The sequence below is a fragment of the Pelophylax lessonae genome (assembly GCF_965119305.1).
Source record: "Pelophylax lessonae genome assembly, chromosome: 1".
Taxonomy (NCBI): domain Eukaryota; kingdom Metazoa; phylum Chordata; class Amphibia; order Anura; family Ranidae; genus Pelophylax; species Pelophylax lessonae.
In genome coordinates, this window is record NC_138768.1 from 348,305,006 (window position 1) to 348,322,176 (window position 17,171).

General features: G+C 38.7%; 1 protein-coding gene across 1 annotated transcript in view; it reads right to left on the minus strand.

Moving 5' to 3' along the window:
* DAPK1 (death associated protein kinase 1) overlaps positions 1-17,171 on the minus strand; it is a 257,141-nt gene that overhangs the window by 31,240 nt on the left and 208,730 nt on the right. Inside the window, exon 20 of the mRNA XM_082258253.1 lies at positions 4,790-5,012. Within this exon, the coding sequence (XP_082114379.1) occupies positions 4,790-5,012 (223 nt within the window). The remainder of the gene's footprint in view (positions 1-4,789; positions 5,013-17,171) is intronic.

Below are 17,171 nucleotides of genomic sequence, written 5' to 3' on the forward strand. Positions count from 1 at the left end.
GTGTCTCAATGTGCAAAATAAATACAATCCGATATAAATCCTTCAATTAATATAATAGGTGATAAAATAGACTAAACTCAAATTGCTCTTAGTAAAACCAACTATATCAATACAATATATAGTGACAACATATATATATAATCCGTGACTATTACAAAATTTTATAATGTGCTTTAAATAGGTGATAACAAGTAAAGTGCTGAAGTGTCCTTAAATAATTATATAAATATATAGTGATCAAATTTCTGTGCAACAATCACAGAACATCACACAACAATCACAGGGACCTTGATCCCTGGAAGAAGCTGCGTGGGTACGCAGCGTAACGCGTAGGATAGCCAAACCGGAAGTGACGTATCGGCAAAGGAATGTTTGTTATGCTAGAAACAAGACGCAATGCAATGTGAGTGTTACTCTTACCTTTTTTAATAAAACTTATGGGACGTACTTCACCATGTTTGGCCCAATTTGATGTTTTTTTTGGAGATATAAAGAACCGCATATATCCCCTGGAATATAGCTGGTTATACAAGGGAGATATAACTGAGGATTCATAATGGTACATATATGCCAGTAAGGAGGAAGGAACAGCATACCGAGGCATACAACTTAAGACGCTTTTAAAAGAGCATTGAGGTGAGCGCTTAGGACACCTAGTGGGCACCGCATGAAAGAGCACCTGCATGCCAAATTTGGATAAAGAAGATTCTGTTGATCACTATATATTTATATAATTTTTCAAGGACACTTCAGCACTTTACTTGTTATCACCTATTTAAAGCACATTATAAAATTTTGTAATAGTCACGGATTATATATATATGTTGTCACTATATATTGTATTGATATAGTTGGTTTTACTAAGAGCAATTTGAGTTTAGTCTATTTTATCACCTATTATATTAATTGAAGGATTTATATCGGATTGTATTTATTTTGCACATTGAGACACATAATTTATTAATATTGTATTTAAGAAGCACTAAGGCACTTTTTCACATATGTATATAATTTGACCTATGTTGTATTAAGCACTTTAAAGCGCGGTACTCCCCCCAACTATAATGTCTCATGTAAGTAACATGCTGCTTATTTTTAACACAACACAATGCTACCAGACCTGTGTGCGTGTGGTGCCCCCTGTAATATTCATGACAGGCATTGAAGAGCAGTTAGGCTTTAAAAACACTGCTTAAATGAGACCTAAATACAGTGGATTGAGGCTAGCAAGACATGATTTGGTCATCACCCACTCCAGCTGACAATGGCTGGGGAAATGGCCATTTTTCTATGAAATAGCCCTTACTTCAGCAGCCACCCTTGGGTGATCTTAACAACTGATGGTCAGATTGGACTTCCTGGGTGATTTCATGACTGGTACTGAATATTTTCATACAATGCATAACCATACAGACTTGGCTTGGGTCAATACCATATTTTTGCAATGATTGTTGCACAGAACGGCCAATATACTAACTTCTAATAAGCTCAGTTGAACAAATTATCTCAGTCTCATGATGAGAAGCAGAGTTGAAAGACCCACCACCTTGTTTTTGGCTATGTTTCAGAAAACTTTAATAACTAGGATGCAGAGACAGCAACAATCAAACTTTTCAGGGATCCCTCACAAAAGGCCTGGCCTATTTTCCCAAACCCTAGAAACCAGCTCAAAAATGTTAGCAGCCATTAAAAAATGTGGGTTTAATCTGACAATTCTCTCCCCACCTTCCCCACCATGACCAAATGCACCATTTTCTTCATCCCTTTGCCTACAGCAACTATGTATATTTATTTAATAACCCCCTCCCTCATAATCCATGGTATGCATCCTTGTTGGTGTAGTTTATAAATACCACTATGCCTTGCAGTGGCTACGCTTAGGGTGTCATTGTTAATTAAAGCTTTCCCACTCATGCCTACTTATCAGAAGGGGAAAACATTTTACTTAGCCTGAATGTGGGACTCAGCTGCTCCTGCGCTCCATATCATGTGACAGGAAGTTTGTCACCCAATTTATACAGGAAGCCAGGATTTCCTGTAGTTTGTCCATCTGAAGGTGGACGTTTATGGACAAATGGTACCAGGCACCTGGGAACTTACCACTATGACTATAATTTTCTAGCCCCAAAAACAACTATTGTGCTGGCCAGTAGCCAATGTTTATAGCTTTACAACATAATAACTTTAGACAAATTAGATCACATGGGACACATTTAGCTAGACTCAAACCGAGTCAGTGCCATAGCTAAAATAATCTGATATACAGTTCACCTTTGCTCTCACTTCCGTTTATCTAAATGTAAATATATAGAGAGATTTACTAAAACTGGAGCACTCAGAATCTGGTGCAGCTGTGCACAGTAACCAAACAGCTTCTAACTTCAGCTTGTTCAACTAAGCTTTGATCGTAAAACCTAGAAGCTGATTAGTTACTATACAAAGCTGCGCCAGATTCTGTGTGCTCCAGTTTTAGTAAATCTCCCCTATTGTGTTTCGGGTGAATTATTTTAGGATTAAAAATTCAATTTGTAAAAATGATTTTTTTTATTTCATTATAGTCAAGTAATACATTATATTGTATATGAACATTTCTTCTATACCATTTGCAGCTAACAAGTGGTTACTGGGTTGGAAACTTTGAGTTTTCTGTTATTTGCTCCTATGCTGTTAGCAGCCTGTGTCCTATTAGAAACGTAGCTGAATGAGGCAAATGAGGGACACAATCCCTCTCTTACTGTGGCAGATATGACCTGATATGCCTTTTTAGTAAAGCTGATGAAAAAGCAGTGCAGAGCTCTATTATTAGATTCAAATGCCATGCACGTAACCTCTACTAATGCATTTGTTAAAGTAGAACTAAAAAGGTAAAACTTTTTTTTGCCTTTAGTTATACTTTAAATTTTTTTATAGATTTTTATAAAATTATAAAAGAGATATATACAGTGCATTCAGAAATTATTCACAGTGCTTCGCTTTATTCACATATTGTTATGTTACAGCCTTATTCCAAAATATAATAAATTCATTATTTTTTCAAAATTCTACAAACAATACCCCATAATAACAATGTGAAAGAAGTTTGTTAAAATCTTTGCAAGTTTATTAAAAATAAATAATGAAACAATGACATGTACATAAGTATTCACAGCCTTTGCAATGACACTCAAAATTGAGCTCAGGTGCATCCTCTTTCAACTGATCATCCTTGAGATGTTTCTACAACTTGATTTTAGTCCACCTGAGGTTAATTTAGTTGATTGGACACGATTTGGAAAAACACACACCTGTCTATATAAGGTCCCACAGTTAACAGTGCATTTCAGAGCACGAACCAAGCCATGCGGTCCAAGGAAATGTCTGTAGAGCTCTTAGACAGGATTGTATGAAGGCACAGATCTGTAGAAGGGTACAGAAACATTAAAGGTCCCAAAAGAGCACAGTGGCCTCCATCGTCCATTAATGGAAGAAGTTTGGAACCACCAGGGTTCTTCCTACAGCGGGCCACTCGGCCAAACTGAGAGATCAGGGGAGAAGGGCTTTAGTCAGGGAGAGGGAGGTGACCAAGAACACGATGGTCACTCTGACAGAGCTCCAGTATTTCTCTGCAGAGAGAGGAGAACCTTCCAGAAGCACAACCATCTCTGCAACACTCCAACATTTAGGCCTGTATCATAGAGTGCCCAGGCGGAAGCCTCTTAGTAAAAGGCACATGACAGCCTGCCTGGAGTTTGCCAAAAGGCACCTAAAGGACTCTCAGACCATAAGAAACAAAATTCTCTGGTCTGATAAAACAAAGATGGAACTCTTTGGCCTGAATGGCATGCATCAAGTCTGGAGGAAACCAGATACCGCTCATCACTTGGACAAAACCAGCATACTGGTTCATCACTTGGACAGTGTAGCATACTGGTGGCAGTACCATGGCATGGGGACTTTTTTCAGCAGCAGAAACTGGGAGACTAGTTAGCATTGAGGGAAAGATGAATGTAGCAATGTACAGAAACATCCTTAATGAAAACCTACTCCAGAGCGCTCTGGACCTCAGACTGGGGGTGAAGGTTCATCTTCCAACAGGACAACGACCCTAAGCACACAGCCAAGATAACAAAGGAATGGCTACAGGACAACTCTGTGAAGGTTCTTGAGTAGCCCAGCCAGAGCCCAAACTTGAACATGATTGAACATCTCCGGAGAGATCTGAAAATGGCTGTGCACCGATGCTGCCCATCCAACCTGATGGAGCTTGAGAGGTCCTGCAAAGAAGAATAGGAGAAACTGCCCAAAAATAGGTTTGCCAAGCTTGTAGTATCATACTCAAAAAGACTTGAAATAAAGTGTTGAGGGCAAAGGCTGTGAATACTTATGTACATGTGATTTATTTCGTTTTTTATTTTTAATAAATTTGCAAAAATTTTAAACAAATTTCTTTCACTTTGTTATTATGGGGTAATATTTGTAGAATTTTGAGGACAATAATGAAATACATTTTGGAATAAGGCTATTACATAACAAAATGGGGGAAAAGTAAAGAGCTGTGAATACTTTATGAATGCACTGTGTGTGTGTATATATATATATATCACACACACACACACACACACACACACACACACACAGTATATATATATATATATATATATATATATATATATATATATATATATACAATAGTCTAAAAAAACTTGTAAACATTAAAAACGTACATATTATAGCTTCCCTTTAACATGTATATTAAATATGGTAGTTTTGATAGAATATTGTATAAGCTAAAAATTACCTTTCAGCTTACCTGAGGTTTTGGAAGACAGTGGTGAAGGAGGAAAACGGGTTGAATTAGTGGAAGAAAGACGAGGCCTGCGCCTCCGGAAAAAGCTGCGAATAAGCCCACATTTCAGGGATTCTACAAGTGTGGTCTTCCCAGAACCGACGTGTCCAAACAATTTCAGCTTAATCCTTGGCTGTGGACTTTGGACAGGTCTCAGCTGCTGAATAAATTGAGTTCTGTACGTGTCCTGAAGAAGATTAAAGAGAAATGTAAAACAATGGAAATTCTCTGGCACGATAAACATATCTCTAAAAGTGTTTCTATAAAATTGTAGAAAGGGAGAAAAAAAAAAAAAAAAAAGGGAGGTGCAATCAGATTCCGGCAGTCATTTTTTCTACTGTCAGAGGATATCCCTGTTAAAATAAAAATGTCTATAAGGAGGATATAAAGAAACAGGCCATCCTTTTTCCCTTACCTAGCACAGCACTTGTACTTTATTCAGAGTAGAAATGTTCTATTCTGACATAACTTGATGAAATTCACTCTGACACTACACAACGCTACAAAGCAATCTCTGTACTCGCTGTCACCAGAGACAGGAATAGGATTGCATGAGATCTCAGGTGTCTAAGACAGCATAGCTTTACAGGGAGAATCTTAGCCATTAACAAGTCTGATTCTCACAGAGATGTAGAATTATCACAATATACTTTATTTATACCAGGATGTAGGATTCCAAACCCTAGCCTGGGTCAGATGACGTCTCATATCATAAAACAAAGTCATGTAAACTGGCCTATACCATTGCCCTAAATATTTATTACCCAGGCAGGGTAATTCAGTCTTATTCCTCAGGGGCTTAGATAGTCCCATTCAAAGAACAGCAGGTCAATTTTATGGCCAATGTTGTGTGAAAACGTTCATTACATATTGCGGGAAATGCTCCTTCATACCCCTTAAGGAAACTACGATATTTTCAGCAGTTACACACTTTAAATTATTATTTTTTGCCAGTTATTAATTTTTTCACGACTTTCATTCATATTCTCATTTCTTGCCACCTTTACATCAGGTAGTGTAGTCAGCATCCCTGCAGAACAACTACTGTGCCCCTTTGTGTATTCCTCTAGCTAGCGCAGGGTGGGCAACACGAAAGAACATACGCCGTGTCCTGCGTGCCAAAAGGCTGTAACAGTTCCAGGTGGCTGTGGTTTCACTGGGCAGGGGTGTGGTGGGAAACGGATGATGGAAAATACAGGTGTGAGGTCCTGTACTTCCGGAGAACAAGGCCAGGGATGCAAACTGACCACGCAAGCACGTATCTGCTTCCATTCTTTGCATGGTCAGTTTAGAACAAGGAAGAAGGGAAACTGTCAGGATCCACTAGGGAGTTGTAGTGTATGAAAATGTAATATATTACTGTTAGATAGATACGAAACAACTTATACTTTCATTAACCTGTATTGAAATCAGAGGATCAATATTACAGCCAGGAAACTAGCATTTGCAATCTCCTTTTTTTCCAAGAAAGGTATCCTTAAGGCTCCATTCACACCTGAGCGTATTGTTTTCAGGCGTTTTTTTAGGGCTTTTTAAAGGCGTTTTTTTGCAGGTGTTTGGAGGCAGGCATTGACATCTAACAAAAACGCTTGTAATCAGCCAAAAAAGAAGCTCATGTACTTTTTTGAGCTTCAGGCGTTTTGCTTCAGGAGACAAAACACTCAGATGTGAACAGGAGCCATTGAAATGAAAGGTATTTTTCTTGTTGGGCATTTTACGAGCTGAAATATGCTTAGGTGTGAACAGGGCCTTAGGGCTCATGCACACTGCATCTCAAAGAAGCTGCTCCTACAGGAGCTTTTTCAAGCTTTTTAGAGCTCTCATTTTTCCTGCCTGGAAACTCCCCTCCATGTTAGCCAATGTGTTCATGCACACTATGGCTTTTTCAGGAGTTTACAGGCATTTGCTCTTACAGGCATAAAAAAAACCCCACCAACTTACATTTTTAAGAGAAGCTTTCGAGAAAAAAAGACTCCTAAGTGCCCAAAATTGTGAAGAAGCATGACAAAACGTGAAAAAGCTCAAAAATGCACAAAAAAATTGGAAAAATGAGCGGAGGAAAGTACGTGTGAAAAAAAAAAAAAAAAAAACACACTTCTGCTCAAAGAAGCTCATAAAAATGTGCAAAAGAGCACAAAGCACAAGCTTTTTTAAGCTTTTAGGCAGAGAAAAAAAAAAATCAAAAGCCTGTAAAAGCAGCTTTTTTTTAAGCTGCAATGAGTACAGCGGCTCCGACCTCAGCGGTCAGTATTTTTTCAATTAACACAGCGGTTCAACCCAACTAAGTAGTGTGTACAAGGCTTAAGTCAGCAACTCAGACAGCATTGAAGTAAAAATACCAGAATGACAGCCAGTGTCCCTTTAACTAAGCATGGCAGCAGGGAAAGCACTAATCAGTGAACTCTCTAGGCAGGAGAATGACCTACGCCGCATAGGAATATACAATAGCAGCATAAACTAAGCAAAATGGTTAGTTTCCCTTTCTCCCATGTATTAGCCTCGCTTTACACTATGAACCACATGTGAATCGCACAGAGTCACACCCCATTCCTGCTCAATTCACATGTGATTCGGTGTGGTGCGATAAGAGCCCAATCATTTTTTTTTTTTTAATCAAAATTTAAATTTTATTAGATTCCGGTTGATACAAAAGTACAAGTACAAATTTATCTTCTTATTGAAACAATGCCGACCACCCCCCCCTCCCAAGTTCCCTCCCTCTTCCACTTGGCATTACTCGTCTATTTATCTATTGTCCCTTCTCCCTTCATCTGCCCCTATTTCCTCCCATACCCTAATCCGTCCAAATTTCTACATAGCTACTCCTCTTCTTAAAACCTACCCATTTTACCCATTTATTTGTAAAACTCTCCATCTGATCTTCTCTGCTTCCCAGGCACTCCATAATTTAAATATAATCTACTCTTTCACACCAATCTCTAATTGCAGGGCTTTCCAATTCTAATCATTTTTTTGGGATTGCACTCTTTGTTGCATTTATTAGGTTTGGGACTATTGTACTTTTGTAATTTTTTTTTTTTTTGAGTTACCAGTTTTATGGAATAGACAAACCCAAGAATCATCAACAATATCTACTCCTGTGATCTCCCCAATGCATTGTTGCACCGTCTGCCAATGATCACAGATTTTAAGGCAGTCCCCACCAAATGTGGGCCATTGTGCCCAACATACCACAGTCCCTCCAACATAGAGGGGACTTCTCTGGTTGACATTTTTGTACTTTTTCCAGTGTCATATACCATCTCGATAAGCACTTGTAGTTAATTTCATTGGTGTTTACATCGACCGCATAATCATGGGCAGCTTTTAACAATACATTTACTTGTTCTTTTGTTCGTGATCCTAGTTTATTTTCCCATGTCTCTATGAATGGAGATCTCCCCAGGCCCACCATTAATGTAAGCATTTTGTATATCTGAGATATACAATTACAGTTCACCATTGTTATCACTGGATGGTACAAGATACTTTGCACCTGGGAATGAGACACATTTTGGTAACTGGATCAAAAATACGCAGTTAAAAGATATAACACATGGAGGGAAGATAAAAATGTATAATGAGCTTAAAATTAAAAGGGAAAACGTCTGAATGAATGGAGGTTTTCCCAATTAAAGCACTTCCTGTGATCCCTACCACGGCCGATCAGATCCGAGAAAGACCTGAACATAGTAGAAACACTAAGTAACCCAAAAACAAAAGTAAAACGTAGCATTTAGCCTGCCTGTGTTGCGTATCCCATATTTTGTACATTACTCTAGTCATTTTATGTGTGCCTTCACGTATATCCCTATATTTTGGAGGAATCCAAATACTTTTATTTATCTGTGTGCCATTTAATGTGATTTCTATCTTGACCCATCTTTTATCTAAGTTTACTTTTGTCCATTCTATCATTCATGATATTATAACAGCATTGTAGTATCTTTTAAAATCTGGTGCTGCTAAACCCCCCCTGTGTTTTCCCTTTACTAAGTGTCGTGAATTGTATTCTTGGCCACTTTCCCTGCCAAATAAACTTTGATATCATTGTTTTCACTGTTTTGAAGTATGTCTGAGGGATGTCTGTTAGTAACATTTGAAATTTATATAAAATTTTAGGAAGTATTACCATCTTAACCATGTTTATTCGTCCCAGCCATGAAAGGGGCCGCATTGATAATTTTTTTTATTATCTGCTTTTATCTCATATAACATAGGGATGTAGTTGGCATGATACAAGCTTTTTATCGATGGAGTTAGTTTTATCCCTAAATATTTTAGCTCTGATTTTGCCCACGTAAATGGAAGTTCCTTCTGCAAGGCAATTTCTTCTCTCTTAACCCTATATTAAAAATATCAGATTTTATTGGGTTAATCTTACAGTTTGATACCTTCCCGTATTTTTTTTTTAGTTCTTTTATAACATTTGAGAGTTATTCTAGGGTTAGTGATGTAAAACAGGACATCGTCGGCATATGCTGCTACTTTATGTTCTTCAGGTCCCACATTTACTCCCCCTATCTCTATATTATTTTGAATGGTTCCAACGACAGGGCAAACAGGGGCGAGAGTGAACACCCCTGTCTTGTCCCATTAAGCATTCCAAAAGGGGGAGAGAGAGGTTTCCATTTACTTTTACCAAAGCGGTCAGGTTCTTATATAGTGCTCTAATCCATTGGTCCATCCTAGGGCCAATACCTAGTTCTTGCAATGTTTCCAACATAAACCCCCAGTCTACCCTGTCAAATGTTTTTTCCGCATCCATTGACAGTAGCCAATCAGGGGCCTTAAAACCTCTACATTTTTGTAATAAGAGTAACATTCTTGTCCTGTTGTCTTTCCCCTCTCTACCCGGAATGAATCCTGCCTGGTCTGCATGAATCCATTCAGGCATTAGTTCTTTTAATCTAGTTGCTAAAACATTTGCATAAAGTTTTGTGTCAGAGTTTAATAAAGCTGTTGGCCTATAGCTAGAGCTCAAAGTTGCATCTTTTCCCTGTTTTGGAATGACCATTATGAACGCTAGTAAAGATTCTGCTCTCATTCCTTTTCCTATCCCATTCATGTATGTACATAACTTTGGTACTAATATTTCCTCAAATGTCCTGTAGTAGAGCATGGTAAATTCATCCTGGACTCTTCCCCGTTGCTGAGTATTTTAGTGTAGTCTTTATCTCCTCCTGTGAGATTGATACCTCGAGGGCTTGTAATTGTTCTGTTATTCTAGGTAACTTTGCCTTCTTTATATATTTTTGCATCTTTGTTTTCTTTTTTGTTCTTCTTCAAATGGTCCCTTTTGCCTTGCTGTGTATAAAGCCCCATAATAGCTATTGAATGCTTTAGCTATTTCGGTTGTTGAATATACCAATTCTCCTCTATTGTTTTTAATTCTTTCAATATAGTTGATCGATTTTTTTATTCTTTAATGTTCTTGCTAAATATTTCCCTGGCTTACTTCCCCATTTATATCTTTCTCTGGAGACTCTGTTAAAAGCTCGTCTTGTCTCTTCTTCTATGAGATCTTTTAATTGATCCCTTTTATTACTAGGGCTTGTTGTATCTCTGCTTCTACCTTCTTTTTATGTTTGTGCTCTAACTCATGTATTTCTGTTATTAATCTATTTATATTAACTCTTTTCCTTTTTTCTTGGCACCTATTGAAATTAGTACGCCCCTGATGTATGCCTTGTGGGCTTCCACACTGTGGCCTCTGGCATATCTGGGGTTTCGTGGCATTTAAAGTATTGTTCTAATTCTTTACCTATCTTTTCCTTTAATTCTGCATCTTGTATTAGTTCCTTATTAAACCTCCAAATATTTACACTCTTTTGTGGTCCTGTCCATTTTATTTTCATAATTACTGGGGCATGATCTGAAAGTGTCATAATTCCTTTTGAGGTATTAACGACTGATTCCAACATTCTAGGTTCAATCAAAATATAGTCCAGTCTTGAATACATCCCGTGCACAGGGGAGTGGAATGAGTAATCCCTGTCTCTGGGATGTTGTATTCTCCAAATATCTACTATCTCACAGTGAAACGGTTTCTTTTTTACTCTTAAGTGGTGGCTTCTGATCGCCTGTGCACGAGATGCACAATCCAAAACGGGATCTATACAGAAATTAAAATCTTCTGCCAGGATCAATTTACCATTTTTAAATTGCATCAACTTTTCTAATATTCTTTTCAAATAGTCTTTCAGATTTTTGTTTGGGCAGTATAGGTTTTCCAGTGTCCAATCCACTCCCTGCAGTTACCCCTTCAGGAATATATACCGTCCCTCTGGGTCAATCAACCTTTCCTCTAGGGAGAACCTAACATCCCTTGCCATACCAAGTGTTACTCCCTTTGCTCTTTTAGATGGCGAGTCTCCATAAAACCATGTTGGGTAGTATTTTGAGTATAATTTCACATTTGTCTCTTGTGCTATATGTGTCTCCTGTAGAAATATTACACTGGCAGAGTAACGTCCCAGTTCTTCAAGGACCTTGTGTCTTTTAATTGGCGTATTAAGTCCTCTTCCAATATATGTTACAAATATTAAGGTATTCATGTTGTCTTTCCTCTTCCTTCTCCCTGCCACTACATTTGGCATGATATAACTTTGGCCATCTCAGGGTCCTGGAGTAGGTATAATTAACTCTTGGGGGAAAATAGATCCACCACAGCATGCCTGGGTGGCGCTCCAGAGCTCCTAACGAGCACTCCATTCACGCGCCATGTAGGCTCCTCCTCATTGGGCAGAGCCCACTCATTTTGAATGGGCTCAAATGGCAACGCATTGCACCAAAGTTGTGCACACACCAATTTTGGAACCGCACTGCAAATGGGTCGCATGGTACTTGGTACCATGCAATACGGTGCGGGCAAATGCACCTGAATTTAGGGTATCGTTAAGATTGCACTGACACCCACTGCAGATTGCAAGGGCAGTGCGTTTTGAATGCAGTGCGGAAAATGCGCAGGGATTACACTGCATTAGTGTGAATCTAGGCTAATGGAGCCCCAGTAGCAGTAAAACCTGACCGTTGTTCTAATCCAACCCCTCAAAATGTTGTAGCCAGACATGCACCCTAAAAATACACCTAAAATATTTTATTTCCTAATATTTGTGGAAAAAGCATATCATTTTTGTAATTTATTGCACAGAATTAATATACACACACTGCCTATTGGTAATAAGGAAAAATTATATGACATTTGATTTCACAGAATCTCTGTGGATATTTTACTTTTTTAATTTAAAATGAAAATGTCTTTAACTGTGTAACTGGAGAGAAAAGCAAATTGGTAAAGTCACCAGTGAGTGTGTTTACCACATGTCATCGCTGTTGTGGAAGAGTGCATTAATCACAATGCTGACAGTAATACAGGCTGTTCAATCCTATTAGTGTTCCGCCTTAAATATGGGCTCTGAGGATAAATGGAATAAGCACATCTTGACATGAGCTCGGCAGAGATAGACATTTCCTGCAGGGGAAATCTCTGCAGTTGTGCGCGGTAATACTTACATGTGGAGAATACATCTCTGCAGCATAAGCACAACCCAGGAGCTGTGGCTTATTTAGCAAATAACAGAAGCAAAACCCCAGCTGTAACCATAGCAACCAATGAGATAACATTTTCATTAGTCTAACTGCATCAGACTTCTGAAACTGAATCATGACAGGTTGCTGTGGGTTAGAGCATACAGCTGCTCATGGTGTGGTTCTGAAATTGTTTAACTTCACTCCATGATGCAACTTTTATCCAGAATACTGTAAGACTGTATATGTTTTTCCATCCAACTCACATGGAGGGTTACAGTTTAATCCTTCCATGAACACGGTATTTTGTGCCTTTGTCATCTGATTGATTCCAGCCAAATGTGTAAATTGCAAATGCTCTGGAACTGCAAGTTGAAATGGTGAATGCATGCAAACTTGCAAAAGATGGGGTGTAAATATAAAAAAAAAAATGCAGAACTATTCGTCCTACAAAATGTGCAGGATGTACATTTATTCTGTGTGAATCTAATGTTACTAGGCTATTTTTTCTCCAGGTTGGATTTTCTTAATTCATAGGAATAGAATGAATCAGGAAAATGCTGCACTATGGCCACTAGATGGACCTGATGATCATATGAAATACAGTAAATGCCTATTTAGTGTGATTGTTGGCTCCATCTAGTGGTCATAATGCAGTATTATATGTAGTTTTGCAGGGCAAATAGCTCTGTAAACTTTTTATAAATACAACTCCATGTATCTTGTTCATCTGCAAAGTCTCCCAGCTGCTGTGCAGGACCCTAAGATTTTCTATGACCTCTTGGTCTAAGTTCTTGTGGATAAACAACTCCGAGGTCATAAGCTTTCCACACGTTCCTCCTATTCATGTTCCTACCCATAGGTCTTTTAGGATCCTTTATTTGCATAAAGTGTAGAGACCATTACTGCACAGAAAAGTGTCTCCTGGTCATGGCCAGTCTTCTCCCTTCTCATTTGCTGACAGCTGTATTTTTTTTTTAAAAGGTAACAAATGGCTTAAAAAAAAGCAGAAAAGAGGGAGGATTGGAGCTCTATTCACACTATCTGTGGTGACCTGCATTTGTTCCACACTAAATAAACACAGGTCTTCACCAGGGCACATAGAAAACAATTGCTTTCTATGTGTTCTGTTAAAACCACATTACGGGTGTGAAGTGTGGTGCAGTATATGGACAAGGGTATCATGAAATATACTGTAGAAAAAGCAAAATGTAACGAATTTGCTTGCATAGCTTTGGACCTGGCTTACAAAGAGGACGCAAAGGAAACAGTTATGGAAAATAGCATTCGAACAGCATTACTAAATTGGAGGACAGTGAATTGCATTTATAATAATAAACTTTATTTAATATAGGGCCTTTAATGGTAGCTTCTCAAAGAGCTTTACAAAGAAAACACAAGAAATACAGAGGAAAAAAAGGGAAAGTTAAGTGAAAGCTTGTCTAAAGAAAAAAAGCTTTTAAATTTGATTTGAATGATTTTAGAGAAGATGACTGTGATGTTCTTTGGAAGTGAATTCCAGAGTTTAGGGGCATAGCAGAAGGCTCTATCTCTCATTCAGTGTAGGTGAGTAGAGGGGACAACCAGAATTTGAGGAGCGGAGGTTACTGGAGGGGGGGTTATATTAGAGATAATGGGGTGCCAAGCCATGGAGGCCTTATAGGTGAGCAAGAGAGTCTTAAAGTCTATGTGAAACCTGATAGGTAGCCAGTGCATGGTTTCAAGGATAGGGTTAATATGATCATTTGTACCAAACCTAGTCAGAATTTTGTACATATTTAAGTCGATTAATAGTGGATTTACATGACAGGAGAAAAGCATTGCCGTAGGCAAGTCGGGAGAACACAAGTGTATGGATCAGCTTTTCAGCTACAGTGTATGATAGCATAGGATGCAGCAGACAAATGTTTCTCAAGTGGAAAAAAAGATGTTCCGACAACATTTTGTACATGTTGATCAAAGGTTAAACTTGCATCAAATATCAACCCTAGATTTTTCAATTTAGACTGAAGCTCAAGTACAGTACAGTGCCATCTATAGATAAGCTATCAGGACTAGGCCTTATATAATTGATGTGGAGTGCCAATAAACATTACTTAAGTCTTGTCACAGTTTAATTGAAGGGAATTGTGGGCCCTCCAAGTTTTTATGTCGCAAATCCAGTTAGATAGGAGAGAAGCAGCCAAAGTAGAATGCGGTTAGTGTGGATGTATGCTAGTTAGGGTGTCGTCAGCATAGAAGGGATACTTGAGACCATGTTATATAAGCAGTTGGGCAAGTGGAAACATGCAAGTGCTAAAAAGTAAGGGACCCAAGTTTGAGCCCTGAGGAACACCGAAATTGATTGGACCAACTTCAGACTGGAATCCACCAAGAGAAACAAAGTCGCAGCGATCGGTAAGATATGACAAACCATTTCAGAGCCAATTCTGAGACTCCCAATATGGTATCAAGTAGAGAAAGTAGAAGATTGTGGTCTACAGTATCAAAAGCCAAACTAAGATCCAGTACAATAAGAATAGTTAGTGCGTCCCGAATCAGAAGCTAACAGATGGTCGTTAGTGACTTTGGCCAAGGCAGTTTCTGTGCTGTGCAGTTGGTAAAAACAAGATGGGAAGGGTTTAAATAGGTTATTTAACCACTTAAGGACTGCCCTGCGTACATTTACTGCGGCAGGGAGGCCCTTAAGTGCACAATCACGTACCTGTACATGATTGTTCCCATCGGCTCTAGGAGGCGCACGCACCGCCGAAACTGCACTCCCGCTGTCATTGGACACAGCCGGAGCCAATTAGCAGGTGGACGCCGGGCCACCCGCGATCGTTCGGAGGAATGACAAAATGGCGGTCTGCCTATGTAAACAAGGCAGACTGTCGTTCTGTCAGACGGGAAGAGAGAGATCCTGTGTTCCTTCTAATCAGGAACACAGGTCTCTCTCTTCCTGCAGTCAGTCCATCCCCCACACAGTTCGAAAGAACTCCCCAGGAGCACACTTAACCCTTTGATCGCCCATGATGTTAATCCCTTTTCCTGCAAGTGTCATTTATACAGTGCATTTTTTTTTAGCAATGATCACTGTATTAGTGTCACTGGTCCCCAAAGTGTGTTACTTAGTGTCATATTTGTCCGCCACAATGTTGCAGTCGGCTAAAAAAATCACTGATCGCGCCGCCATTACTAATAAACACAAAAAAAAAGGAAAGTCCATAAATCTATCCCATAGTTTGTAGACGCTATAACTTTTGCGCAATCTAATTAATATACGCTTTTTGGGATTTTTTTTTACCAAAAAGATGTAGCAGAATACATATTGGCCTAAACTGATGAAAAAATTAGATTTTTTACATTTTTTTTTTGGATGTGTTTAATAGCAGAAAGTAAAAAATATTGTTTTTTTCCCAAACTTTTTGCTTTTTTTGTTTATAGCGCAAAAAATAAACGCAGAGGTTATTAAATATCACCAAAAAGAAAAAACTATTTGTGAAAAAAAAAAAAGGACATCAATTTTGTTTACAACATCGCACGACTGCGCATATGTCAGTTAAAGCAACGCAGTGCGGTATCGCAAAAAAATGGCCTGGTCGGGAAGGGGGTAAAACCTTCTGGGGCTGAAATGGTTAAAGTCAGGTGGTTATGTAACGGAGATATCACAGCCCGCTCAAGGACCTTGGCAAGGAAGAGTAAGCCTCCATTCACATTAGGTCGCTCCGACTTAGGGGGCAACGACCTGTGAAGTCGCGTGCAGCGCGACTTGCACAGACTTCACATAATGGAAGTCAATGCAAGTCGCCTCCAGGTCGCCCCGAAGTAGTACAGGACCCTTTTTCTAAGTCGGAGCGACTTGTGTCGCTCCTATTAGAACCGGTCCTGTACTACACAGTGGGAGCGACGGTGCACAACTTGTCAGGCTGACCAAGTCGTCTGACAAGTCGTACCAGTGTGAATGGACACTAAGTTAGATATGTTGCGAAAGTAGTTTTAAATTGTCCAGGGCCATGTTGTTTCTTTTTTTTTTTTTTTTTTTCCGAGTCATTTATGGTATTGAGAATAATAGGGCTTAGAGAACTAAACAGGATTTAAATAAATGGGTGGGAATAGGAATAATGTAGGTGGAATATTTCCGATTAAAGACCAATTTAATCAAGGATGCAGAGTCAAGTAGAGAGAAGTGGGAGAGAGAGAAACCTGTAAAACTAGATGGGTCAGGAAGCGACGTGGAAGAAACGTATGGTAAGGATTTAATGCCTTATTTTGTTAAATTTTTGAGGAGAAAAAAAATCTAAGAATGTGCTTACAGAGCTGTGGTAATGTGGAGGGACGACAAGGTTATAATAATCTGTTAATAGCGCAGAATCTGTTAATAGCGCAGAAGAGTGGTCTAGGTTTGCTAAGATTTTTTTCAATGGCATGGGAGAAATAGTTTGATCTAGCAGTCTTAATTTCACAAGTATCAAAGGACTTCAAGTGTGGGGACATCACGCACATTTGTGCTGTATTGAGAAATAAGAGTACCACTGTCGCAGTTTTAGAGGTGCTTCACAGACTACTGTGAATGGAGGATGTCTTGTGAAAGAGAAACTATCATCAAATAGATGACTTTTGTGTTCTTTATTTGAAGAAAAAAAAAAAAGAAAAGTAAAATCACACAAAAAAAAAAAAAAAAAAAAAAAAGTATCCAAACACTTAAGATCACCCACCAGAAATTTTGAGTTCCCCCAACATACACAACCATATAAACTTAAATGCACAAAGACATTGATTGCTTTACACATTACATATTGCCACTCACACCAAAGTGAGAGGAATAATTCTAGGC